Below are 12,753 nucleotides of genomic sequence, written 5' to 3'. Positions count from 1 at the left end.
CAGATGACAATGTAGATGCCTGACAAACGTTGTTGTTGTTGTGATCATAAACTGTATGGATGTGATTACACGCAACACACGGAGCAGCTTTTCCCTCACCATTGTAACGCGCTGCTTTCGCAAGGTTCCGTGAAAACGTTTCACTTTTAGTCAGCTTTGACAAAACTCCTCTCAGCTAGCACTTCTTTTCAAAGTGAAAGTAGCCTTGTCACCTGACCTGAATACAGCGCGCTGATTCGCTAAAATGGACTTATCGGCTTCTGTTCAAAAACAACAAGGGCGCTTGTCGGCTTCTGCAGTAAAACGCGTTTATCGGTTTTTGCAAATGAACTCTTCATACATATATATATACATATATATATATATATATGTATATATATATATTAATCACGATTAATCGCATAGTTATGAACAAAATTCAATAATGCATTAAAAATTAGCGTATTGTACACTTTTCTCATTTAAAAGTACTGCTATATGAACAAAACTGCAATAACATTTGGTTTGCAAACACTTTAAACAAATAAGTATTCCTTTTACACAGTAGTAGTTAAAATATTTCTTGTAAATCTCAATTTATAACATTAATGTAATCAAATTAAATATAAAACCAAAGCTATTTGTCACTGCCAGGGCTTTAACGTTTTTATAGAAAATATTTTATAGTTTGTTACAGAAAAACAAGTTTTGCTCAGAGTCCAGAGCCTCGATCATAACATTATAATAGGCATCTTCCGAGTAGAGACCTGCACTACCGCGGGACCCAATGCAACAGAGTGTGGCGCGGAACAACACTTGAACAACACTTGCGGGCAGGTAGAGACTGTGCGGGATGCGTGAGACTAAGGTGTACTCACACTCGGCAATCTTAACGGGCGCGGTTCGTTTAGCTGTCCCTGGCTCTGTTGGATGAGGTGGGCCAGAGCGCGAGGTGGTGTAGGGGATGTGCCCGAAGCGTGAATCCATATGCAGAAAGGCACGGAAAACAAATAACACGTTCTATGGAGCCACTAATGGGACATGGTTAGCCACTTGCTAGCGGTAGACTGTTACATTATAGAACATGAAAGTTTACTTACCACATACACAGAGTAAGGAGAGATGACTGATAGGACAATGGAGAATGATTTGCAGATACTGAGCACCACTGACAAATATCTAATGTGTGGTAGCGGCAGTACCTACCATTGAACTCCGTAGTATAGAGTCAGTGTGATTGCGAATCTCGAAAGTGAAAGTGAAAGTAAAATGAGAGCACGCATTCGAAAGCGGTTTCAATGCCCTGCATATTAGTAGCGGCTCCCTGATGCCCGCAATTTATATACAGTATAATTACTCAACAATATAATTGGGAGAGAAAGTATTGAAATGTATATATTTTTATCCTCCCATCTCGTAGGCTATTTATTCCCTTTAGGGGTTCTGTAGTACACTTCATTTCATTTCCGAACACGGAATTGGGATGCGGCGGATTGCGGGGGGTATGGGGGATCACGATCACGCATCGTCTATCGGCCCAACCCTAAAAACTCCACTGTGCTGAGCGAGAGCGCTTCTCTGCTATCGAAACTTTCTATTTCCCACTTATGAAATTGTGAGCGCTTCATGTGAGTGCTGCTGCAGTCTTAGCTTGTCTGTATGTGTATTCAGAGCCAGTGAGCAATGGACTATCAAAAAAAAAAAAAAAATTAAAAAAACCCGCTGCGTTAATGTGTGATAAAATAATTGTCTGCGTTAATCAATTAATGCATTAACGCGATAATAACGCATTAACTTGCCCAGCCCTAATATATATATAAGTGCTGCCAAACGATTAATCGCGATGAATCGCTTACAAAAGTTTTCATTTGCATAATATATGCGTGTGTTCTGTGTATATTTATTATGTATATATATATATATATATAATTTTTTCAATTATAAACATGTAAATATAGTAACTAATTTCATATAAATTTTAATTCATATTAAAAATAATCATGCTGTCTATAAGTTAATGGTCATCAATGAAGGTAACTACGAGTACTGATCCTGACCCCGATGAAGGTTACAACATTTTTGCAAAAACCGATGCATTTATTTGATAGTAATCAGCAATAATTTGACACATAATTTAATAAATGTACACGATATTGTAAATTTCTGAGGCCATAAAAAGCTGTCAGGGGCCCAGTGAATTAAAACATTGAAAACGTGTGTGAATAACATACTGTCCATTTGGCTCTGTTTATCTGGCCTCTTTCCGGCAGGGGAGCCACAATCCTTCCACAAACATGGCAGGGAATCAATCCAACCCGACATACAACAAGCTCTTTAACATCCCGCGCTCCCAATGTGGCTTTAACACACACACATTTGCTGTGTTTGCTGAGGGAAAAAAAAAAACTCACCCACTCTTCCTCCTTCTCCCTCTCTTCCTTTTCCTCTCATTTAGAGCAGTCATGATGGAGTCGGACTAACAAGCACCATGTGGCAGCCAAATGTTTAAACGACATAATAGGAACATCATTACAACATCTGGCTGCACTGCTTTTCTCAAAGGCCTCATGACATCTCTGTGAAGACCCTACTATGTCTTACACCCTCAGAACACCCATAATGCTGTCTCTCAAAGCCCAAATTACAGCCACATGAAAGCAAACACATCTCGGTCGTTGTTTAACAGCTCACTTCTAGCCAGTTTTACATTATTAGCATAGAAAGACGAATAGATAGAGAGAGCGCTGCAGATAAAAATAGATAATTTAATATTTACCTTTTCGCAAAACGACAAAACAATCCTTCAGAAATGGCTGGTGTTGATACCTACATCTGTGTGCGCAAGTCCTGCCTGCAACAGGAACCTCCAACAAGCTTTCAGTTCACTCCCCCCTGAGTCATGACAGTCTCTTACAGTCTTACAAGCCCTACTTCTGCTTTAAAACAGCCCTAAAGTCAGGAAACCACCCAGAGAGAGAGAGAGGAAGAGAGGAGGAGAGGGGTGGATATGGAAAGAGAGCCATGTAAGGGGTGTGGTAAATTTGTATATGGGTAAACCTACAGCTTGTAAATGACATCGGATTTCTATATTCAATTGATTACTTGCCTTGTAAACTAGAAAATTGTCTCTGTATGTAACAGGTAGAAGAGTTAATCTAGAATATATAATAATAGATATTCAGAGACGATCTGGAGAGATTTCCTCTTTCGGTCTAAACAAAGTGAGGCTGAGAGACACAAAGTGCGGAAGACGTCCCATAAACACCTCTTTGATAATGACTTCCTTTCTAAGTGACTGAGAGTGCCAGATCAGCTATTTGTGTGTCATCTTCCTACCAGAGTTGGGCAAGTTACTCTGAAAATGTAATTAAATTACTGATTACTCCTTTTAAAAGTAATCAAGTTACTTTTCTGATTACTTTATTTCAAAAGTAATTAGTTACATTACTAGTTACGTTACTTTTTTTGTACATGCATGAAATTTACATGAAAAAGTAAGTTTTGTGTTAATAGCCACAACATTCCAGCATAAATATTTGTTATTAAAACATCAACATTCACAAACCACTTTTATTTTTAACTAAATGCAAGCATAGGCTGCTGCGCACATGGTTTGGCATGGCAGAATGCCAGCAAAGGGCGCTCCGTTTATCTCAGTCTCACAAAGCTCTGTTATAAGACAATAAATATAATGAATCTTTAATAATGTTTACAATTCTTGTGTTATAATGAGAGGACTCGTGAGCACGCAAATTTCAGTGCAGCACAGGAAATCCTGCGTTTTGAGCGGTGAGTGGATTCTAACATCTCTGATTGGCCGATGCGTTCCAGAAATCAACATTGCTTAACGCTGCAAACACATTTTATAAATAGAAACTCTGCCTATGCTTGCGCCTGTTAATCGCTTTTATGTTATAATAGTTGTTCTTGTTGCTTTTGTGCAATAGATGAATAGCAATTTATTTGTTTTTAGACATTTTATGTTTAGGTATTTCTATTTTGCGGGAGTCTCGCGAATCATTTTATTCTCCTGCATCCCGCACGTGCACACACACGCACACACACACGAGTCTCTACACACTCGCCCATCAATTCTCGTCCCGCGCGGCTCTGTTGCGTCTGTCCCACGGGAGAGCAGGTCTCTAATTCTCATTCTGTCTGCAATGATGTAACGCAGCGGTAACGCACAGAGACCTCAGCTTGGAACTATAATCTGATTACTACTTTGGAAATTATAACGCATTAAATTACTTTGTTACTAAAAAAGTAATAAAATTACAGTAACTCATTACTAAGTAATGCGGTACTGCCCAACACTGCTTCCTACACACACACACACACACAAATGTTACATTTGAAATGGATTACTTGCTTACTGCATACTGCCAACTATTTCTTTAAATAAAATTTGAAACCATATCATGCAACTATAAACATTTTTAAACAGTATTAAGCCACATTGTTTCACATGACCGCACCAGTTTGCATCATTTAAGAAAAAAGTTTAAGAAAAAAAAAAGATATTACACCTGATTCAATTATTGCAGGAAATCAAGTTAAACACATTGCATTATGGATACAATAATTAGGGTAGTGCACAGTTTTAAACCAATAAATATTTATTTTACATATTTATATTAATTATCTTTGAAAGGAATACTTGTTAAAATGCAACAAGTTAAAAATGCAACTAAAAATTTATTTAAGAATAAAATGTTAAACTAAAATCAAGTGAATTTATGTCCCACAACATTATAATGCACAGTATGAAAAATGGATATTCATTTTAATATTTGTTAAATATTACATTTAACAGTGTTAATAAATAATTTGTGCTTTTAAAGATTTACAAAAATAGGGGAAATTAGCATGCATAATTAATTATCCAAAATCAAGCGATACAGATAAGTTTAAAGAAACCAGTAACTGATAATGTACCAATTTTGTGCATTCTTAAAGCAATTCACATGCATTTGGTACATACTGTATACTGCAGAAACAGTATGCATAGTATGCTACCTTGCTATTTCACACATAGCCACTGACTTCCTAACCACACTGACTCGCAACTCTGAGCAAGAACTCAAAAACAGACAGACACACACCAAATGCAAAGTTTCCACAATAACACAAACCCAAAATAATCAATAAAATGATGTTTGAAAATGAAATGAAAGACATAAATTAAATGTGGGCCTAATAATGAGAGCTAACGATGGATAGAGAAAATGAGGAAATGAGCAAAGGGATGCATGCCGCTCTCAGTGGGACAGGAAGACGGGAAGGTTTTAATGAACAAGAGACTGTGGGGCCGAAAGCAGAGTAAACGCAGGGGACCAAGATAGAGACGGCCTGACTGTAATTACAGAGTTGTAAAATCCAAGAAACGCACATACAATTTGCTTCATTAAAATACAGGGACTCCAATAATACAAACTCACCTTGTCTCCCTCACTGTCCATGTCCAGGGATCGTGGGCGGAGCTTGATGGGCTGGTCTTTGAAGATGTCCCCAAAGCCGAACCCCCGAACCTTTTTGGGCTGAATCTCAGAGCTGGAGGACACACTGCCAGTATCAGACCGTAAACTACTGGATTCGCCGCCATCACTCTCTGAGCCGGTGCTGTCCTTTATACCTGCAGATACACAAACACGTTTCAAAGGAGGACTTGAGTATTTGCATACAGCCTTTGCATGCAGCATTCTTCACAGCTGAACTGTTAGAGTCCCAAAAGAGTCCATCTGTCCTTGCCAAGAGTGCTGTGTAGGTCTGTCACAATAGTAAAAGCTCATTAGGTCAGTGATAAATGATTGGGACCATTAGCATATTAATTTTAGCTGTGACATTGAAATTGACTTTGTGAAAATTTTCTGGTATTGGTATTATGGGTTCAATGTAACAGCTTAAAAGAATATGGTAATTAACAGGAATTTATTTGAAAAATAATAATATAAATAATCAATAAATAAGTTCAAAATTCTGGGTTCAGTAAGATTTTTTTTTTATGAAAGGAATACATTTATTAAGCAATGAAGCATTTAAAGGATTAAGAGTAACAGTAAAGAGATTAATATTGAAAAGAAAATCAATAAAAAAAATTAAAAAAAATTCTTTTGAAATTTCTATTAATCAATGACTAAAAAAATCCTGTATGAAAAATGTATTAAAGTTAAAAGAATATTAAACACCACATCAGTTTTCAACATTACTACTAATAATAATTTATTCAGCATCAAATCAACATATTAGAATAATTTCTGTTTTTTTTGCCAGAAATATAAAACCGTTATTTAAAATTGTAAAAATATTTCAATAGTTGTATATGTAATAGTTTACTGTTTTTACTGTATTTTTGATCAAATAAATGCACCTTTTGTGGGCATAAGAGAAATATTTCAAAAACTTAAAAAAAAAATTCGACCCCATACTATTCAAAAGCAGTGCAAATAAAATTAATTAAAACGAAAGTACAAAAAAAAAAAATTACATTTATTAGGCTAGGGATTCTCAAATTTTTTTGTCAGCTGAACCCATTTGACCTAAAATACTTAGTTAAGTGCCTCCTGAGAATTTAAGTTAATGTTTCAATCATTTAAAAAACACATTTGCATGTTCACAGTTCTCTGTTGCTGGTTAATGGTCACATGCCATGCAACTAAACAAATAAAATATTTCATATTCTTTTAGTAAGTGTTTTGAATTGAACTGAATTGAATACTTGTAATTGGTTAAAAGCATGGGAGGAAGTGAATGGTTAAAGATGATTGTGACATAATTGGTTAGAAGTGGCTGGTTATTTTGTACAGCTTATAAGTATCTGGATGCATTTCTTCCGTGTATTAAAAATGTTTCACCACTCATCCAAATGACTTCATCAGCCGTAGGGAGGAGGTGGAGATTCCCCCACACTTAACCTCATTTCACTCTGTAACATCACAAGACTCGTAAATTACTGTGGGAGTCGCTTGCCTAATGGTGCGAATCACCATGTCATATGCGACAGGATGAAACTTTCATGTTTCACCATCTGCCTGCTTGCTGCTTTACCACATCCACAAGACAATATGTCTTCAATAAAAAGAAAAATATGCTCCAAAATAAATTCCATTCCATTTTATCATGGCCTGGATGTCTGGAAATTTTCACAGACATGTAGCTGGTAAGATGAGGAAGCAGTTTTAGTGGTCAAGTGAGTGCGGTGCAGACTGACTGGTTCGTGTGCTGCGTGTGTCGTCCTGTGGGGTCAGATCTTCAGCCTCGGCCAACAGCTCCTTGGTGAAGTTAGAGGGGAACATCCCAGATCTGCCATTGAGAAAGCCTTCCCACCATCCCTCCTCCACCTGAGCGAGCAAACACACACAGAAGTGGTTTTAAGCACTACAAATAAATTAGAGATTCTTTGAAAAAAAAAAAAAAAAAACATTATAACGTGACTAGGATGGTCATGCAGTACTCACCTCTCCCAGAACCTCAATAACATCTCCGATCTTCAGTTCTAGCTCATCTTCATTCTGCGGAGTGTAGCTAAAGGCAGCTTTGCAACGCTTTTTTCTGATTGCCTCACCTGTTTATGTGAAATACACATAGATAAATAATGATAAATAATGTTTGTAATCTTTCAAAAATTTGGGATCAGTAAGATTTGCATTGTTTTTGAAAGAAGTCTTTTATGTTCACCAAGGCTGCATTTATTTGATCAAAATACAGTAAAAACAGTAATATTGTCAAATATTTTTACCATTTAAAATAACTGTTTTCTATTTAAAATTGTAATTTTTAGCAGCCATTTCTGTCACACGATCCTTCAAAAATCATTTTAATCATTATCTAATCAAAAATCATCTATCTATCTATCAAAAGAACAGAGCAGCACTTACACATTCCAGCACTAGGTGTCGCTCTTCTCTTTAGTTTATGTTAACAATTAGCTACACAATTTGGTCCAAGACTTCTCACTAAACACACAGGCCTCTGTGGCTCATGACAACAAATAGCCTCTGACAACAGACACCCAAAGTTTCAGTTCTCAACAGAATGGAGAAACTGGGCAGCCCAGCTCTCACCTACCGATATGAATATCTTGATGACATAAAAGCACTGAGAATGCCTAAAGATTTCAATAGTCTGGACATTTCAATACATTGGAGAAAACCAATGAGACGCACATATTTTGCCTCACATTGTCTTTGAAAGTGAACATCTCTATCTGCAAAACAAATTAAAGTCACATGAACCTACACTAGCGCTGTTGTCTGAAAATCAGGTGATATAAATTGAGGGCTGTAAACAGAGCTTGTGTTCCAGAAACCTGTTGAGTATCTGTCCCATTTAAAGTAAAACAGTGAAAAAGGTATCCGGCAGATGAGTTTTTTTTTATTATAAACATATCTCTGTGACCTTATTTATTTACTTAATTGTTTAATTAGGTAAGTAATATTAATTATTTAGCAATCATACTGAAAGTCATTATTTCTTCACATGATTACACAGTATCACTAAAAATGTTGTCATTTTTATAAGATCAAAGTGTCCTATTGTTATGTTTTATCATTCTTTAATTGTGAATTTGTATTTAATTTAATTTGACAACATACCCACTTCAACTCAAATCTGACCAATTAGAGGATTCACACAGCAGCCCCAAAAAGACAATTTGTGAAGTTTCTGTAATTATCTGAGTTAGGGAAATTTAATAATGTTTAATTACGTACCATCAACCTCAGGAAGTGGTTTCTGGTCTGAGAGTAATACTGTACTTACTCTCAAAGGCCCAATCACACACACACACACACTCACACACACACACACACACACACACACCCATCATGACCAGTCTGATTGACATATTCCGGACCCGTATGGGTGACTTGGCAAATTTAAGAAGGCTTGAGTGTCTTTACAAGAGTATTTTTTGATTTAACTCTCACTCTTTTCATCTGCCAGAAGCAAACCTGAGCCAGATCTCTGTTTAATTGAATCTTGGATCGACGGAAATTATAACTGCCCCCCAAATCCTATCCTGTGAGACATGAGGGGATGTTTGTGTGGGTGTTTTGTGCTGAATAAGCACTGGACTACTTTTTGGATCAGGAACAGATCAGATACACTACCTTTCTTGGCGGGTCTGAGGCTGGGTTCTGATTTTGGGCTGGCGCTGCCATTGGACAGGTCTGATTTGGATCCGGCCAAGCTGGACTCCTTCTTCACCTCTTTTTTCGAGTCTTTCTTTATCTCCTGAAAATAGAAAAGGGGCATTTAATGCACAGAAACTCTGGAGGGAGCTCTAGTTCATTCTCATCCACTGTGTGCGTGTTAAACAGAGACAGACAGACAGAGAGGCGTGATGTAGGCCTTAGTGCAGCAAAGCAGAGAGGCACTCATTTCCTGGATGGGCCGTACAGTGACTCAGATTCAACCTCTAACACACACACACACACACACACACACAGCTTTAAAACACTTCTCCATCTGTCTGTCCGTCTGTTAGCAGAAGTAGCAGTCTGTACTGCACTTCTCTCTCCCTCCACTAGAGCTGTTAAGGCTGCGAAAATGTGGCTGGTGATTAACTGTAATACAAATAATTGTGATTAATAATTTAATTGTCTATTTTGCTCATGTCAGTTTAATACACATGAAGAAGTCCACATTGAACTGGCTTTGTAAAAACGGCTTTGTAAAAACCATAGTTCTAATAATATTAAATATGAAAAAATATGAATATTAACATTTTAAATAATAATAGTAATAACAGCAATACTAAAAATATAAACTTCAAATAATATTTTCAATATTAGGTATATATTTTAAATAGAATATTAATTATATTTTTTATTACATGAATCATAAAATAAATAAAATAAAATTTCTTTGGAATCCAGCTCACCTGAATGATACAGTATTTATTATAATTAATAAAATGCCTCATTGTCATTATTTCCTTTGTGTAATAGTAATTTGCAACAATGTCTTAAATTTGTCACTTTTACAATGCATTTTACAGTAAAGCAATCTGGTTAAACCCATTGCATAGAGGAGGTTGACCTAGTTGATTTTTAATATGCTCCTCATTCCAAATCTGCAATAATGCACTCATCTTTTCTTGACTTGGTAACCTGTAATGGTCAAAAGGGTAAGTAATTATGCAGAAGTGAACCACAAATGAATTGCATTGTATTGTAATGAACAATATGTATGCAAATCACACTGTGGACAGCAAACTGACCATTGCCTGATATGGTCTGGGGTTGTTTGGAGAGCTCATATAATACAATAAGCTATAATGATATTTTAAGTGTGCAATGATTGCTCATTCTCTCGTTCTGTTTATAGCGTGAATTTAAGGGATCTGTCTTTAAGACCTGTGCAAAGTTTAAGAGAAATGCAGAGATCTCGAGCATCTCTTGGCTCACACAGAGCTGTCATCCTTTCTCAATTTCCTGCATGTTATCTTTCTCTGCCCTCGCTGCAAGTTCTTTCTGCGTGTTTTACTCTCTCACTCACTCTGACATAGGAATAAGAACAGACTATCTGCTTGCTGGATGCTTCATACTTGCAGATCAAGTTGTCAGTCTGCAGGTGGACAATATTTAAAACAGCAACATAAATCTCAACTGCATTTTTAAGTACAGCTTAAATATTTTAAATCTGACTCATGTCTACATTTATCTTTAGCCCTTATTAAAGACCCTATAATATGAAAATAAATATATAAGGAAATATATAATGTTAAATAGATGCAATTATTTTTTCCTGTGGTGACATGCTTCCAATTGAAACAGGAAGTTAAGGCAGAACATATTCAAGGGCTTGTCTTTTATTTTAAATAGTTTAATTTGTCCAACAATCCATAAGAGAAATGGCATTTTCAAGCCATTTGCAATTTTACAAAAGCAGATTTTGATTTTTAACATAAAAACAAGGTCTATGGTTAACATTACTTGTAGAACAAAATGTGACAGTCCTTTCAACAAAGATAATCAGTATTTTTTGGGTCCATTTCTTATTAATTTAAAATATGTAATAGCTATAAGTTAATTTATCAACATTTAGAAGTGTATAAAAACATAGATGGCTTTAAAGCTATTAGATATCGACTACACACCATACATTTCCAATTTTGGATTCACATGGTCATGGTTTTTTCATTTCATACATGTTTACAAAGTCCAAGAAATATATATATATATTTTTTAAACTAATTAAAATGGGAAGACTTATCGTAACACACAAACCAGGAAGTGTCTCTCACACAGGAAAATGTGATTTTCTTTTCTGTGCAGAAATATTAAATTTAAAAGTTATCAGCCAGGGAATAAAATAAGGTTACAGTAGTTAGCTCTCTTTATGTCGACTGTGTGAGTGTGTGAGAGAGAGATAAACTGAAGGGGAGAGAGAGCGGTGAACAGTCTAGGCATGAAACGAGAATGTAGCACTGAAAATGTGTGCATTCAGAAAGGATATTCAAGCATACTAATTGTGTGTTTCATCATGCATTTAAAATCCGCTAAGCAGACCAATCACATGCACAAGAACTTTAATATAGACCACAAGATTCTCCTGATATTAGGCAATTTGATGTCAATGTTTTGTATAGTGAAGAAGTCATTAACAGGGATGCACATATGTTTTTCAGTCTGGTTCTCATGAAAGCATCTGGAGATTTGGTTTGGTGTTCACACTGCACAGTGTGACCCATTAAATATAACTATAAATAAAATAAATAATAATAGCAATTAATAGTATTATTGAACTCATTTTTTAAATAAAATAATAAACAAAATAATAATTAAAATGTGTGAAAATACATTTATATTTTAAAATAAAGTGAGTATTAAAAAATGATTTTATAGCACACTTAAATACAATACTAATATTTCCATTTCCATTTTCTTTCATTTCTTTATTACTTTGCTTTTTTTCTTCTTCTTTATTTTATCTGAATTTTCATCATTTTTAAACCTAAAATCAGCAAGTTTTTTTTTATTTTGGCGGGTTTCCGGCAAGCAAGTAGGATATACACTGCTGGTTTTAGCGCTGCCAAGTGGAGCGCGTCAGTGAATGAAATGTCAAAGTTTTGCATTTTAATCTGAAACCGGCAGGATATAGCCTAGATATATGCCTTCAGTTCTAATAGAAATAATATAGCTGCAAGCAGCAATTACTGAGCCCATTAGTGGTCTTCCACTGCCATCTAGTGGTTATAATTGCAATTTCTCATACAACTATTTTTAACCTTTACAACTATTATAGTGTTATTTTTTTTGCCCAATCACTCTTAAATTTTACATGCTTGTTTAAAATGAAATTATGCATCGTTTTACACAGTTTTGAGAGCTATTGTGGGCTTTATTTTAGGATTTATAGGCCTTTGGGTACACTATGTAAAGAACATATTATAAAATGACCAGTTTATAGTTGTCCAAATGCAAATGTTCAACATTTTTTTGATAATTATTGACCCAGAGAGTCTAGAGAATAGTACTGCACTGATTTGATTGCTTTTGAGTTAAAAACTGAGGACTAGTTCACAAAAGTAGGTTTTTAAAATAATCTCAAATATTTAATGACCAGTTTGATTGACAGCATTGGTCCCAGAGGTAAAGTTGTTCAGAATGAGGAGATCTATCATATGATATGAAGATGTTCGTGTATATATATGAGAATTTTTTAGCAATTTGAGGCCATTTACCATTCAAATCTTGTGTTTTTGAAGTCGTTTTAACTGTTATTGCGCCACCTATGGTCCGATCTCCATGAAACTTTGCATGCTTGTTA

General features: G+C 35.6%; 1 protein-coding gene across 2 annotated transcripts in view; it reads right to left on the bottom strand.

The window, feature by feature from the left end:
• Positions 1 to 12,753, bottom strand: part of LOC107725869 (SH3 domain-containing kinase-binding protein 1-like) — a 64,258-nt gene that overhangs the window by 12,518 nt on the left and 38,987 nt on the right. For both annotated transcript variants that reach the window (XM_016535273.1, XM_016535274.1), the window contains exons 3-6: positions 9,090 to 9,213; positions 7,437 to 7,543; positions 7,190 to 7,319; positions 5,421 to 5,614 (exon numbers count right to left, since the gene is read on the bottom strand). In XM_016535273.1, the coding sequence (XP_016390759.1) occupies positions 5,421 to 5,614; positions 7,190 to 7,319; positions 7,437 to 7,543; positions 9,090 to 9,213 (555 nt within the window). The remainder of the gene's footprint in view (positions 1 to 5,420; positions 5,615 to 7,189; positions 7,320 to 7,436; positions 7,544 to 9,089; positions 9,214 to 12,753) is intronic.

The sequence above is a fragment of the Sinocyclocheilus rhinocerous genome, unplaced genomic scaffold, assembly GCF_001515625.1.
Source record: "Sinocyclocheilus rhinocerous isolate Xijiao unplaced genomic scaffold, SAMN03320098_v1.1 scaffold1508, whole genome shotgun sequence".
Classification (NCBI taxonomy): Eukaryota; Metazoa; Chordata; class Actinopteri; order Cypriniformes; family Cyprinidae; genus Sinocyclocheilus; species Sinocyclocheilus rhinocerous.
Note: the sequence above shows the minus strand (reverse complement) of the source record. Positions and strands in the feature narration are given on the sequence as shown.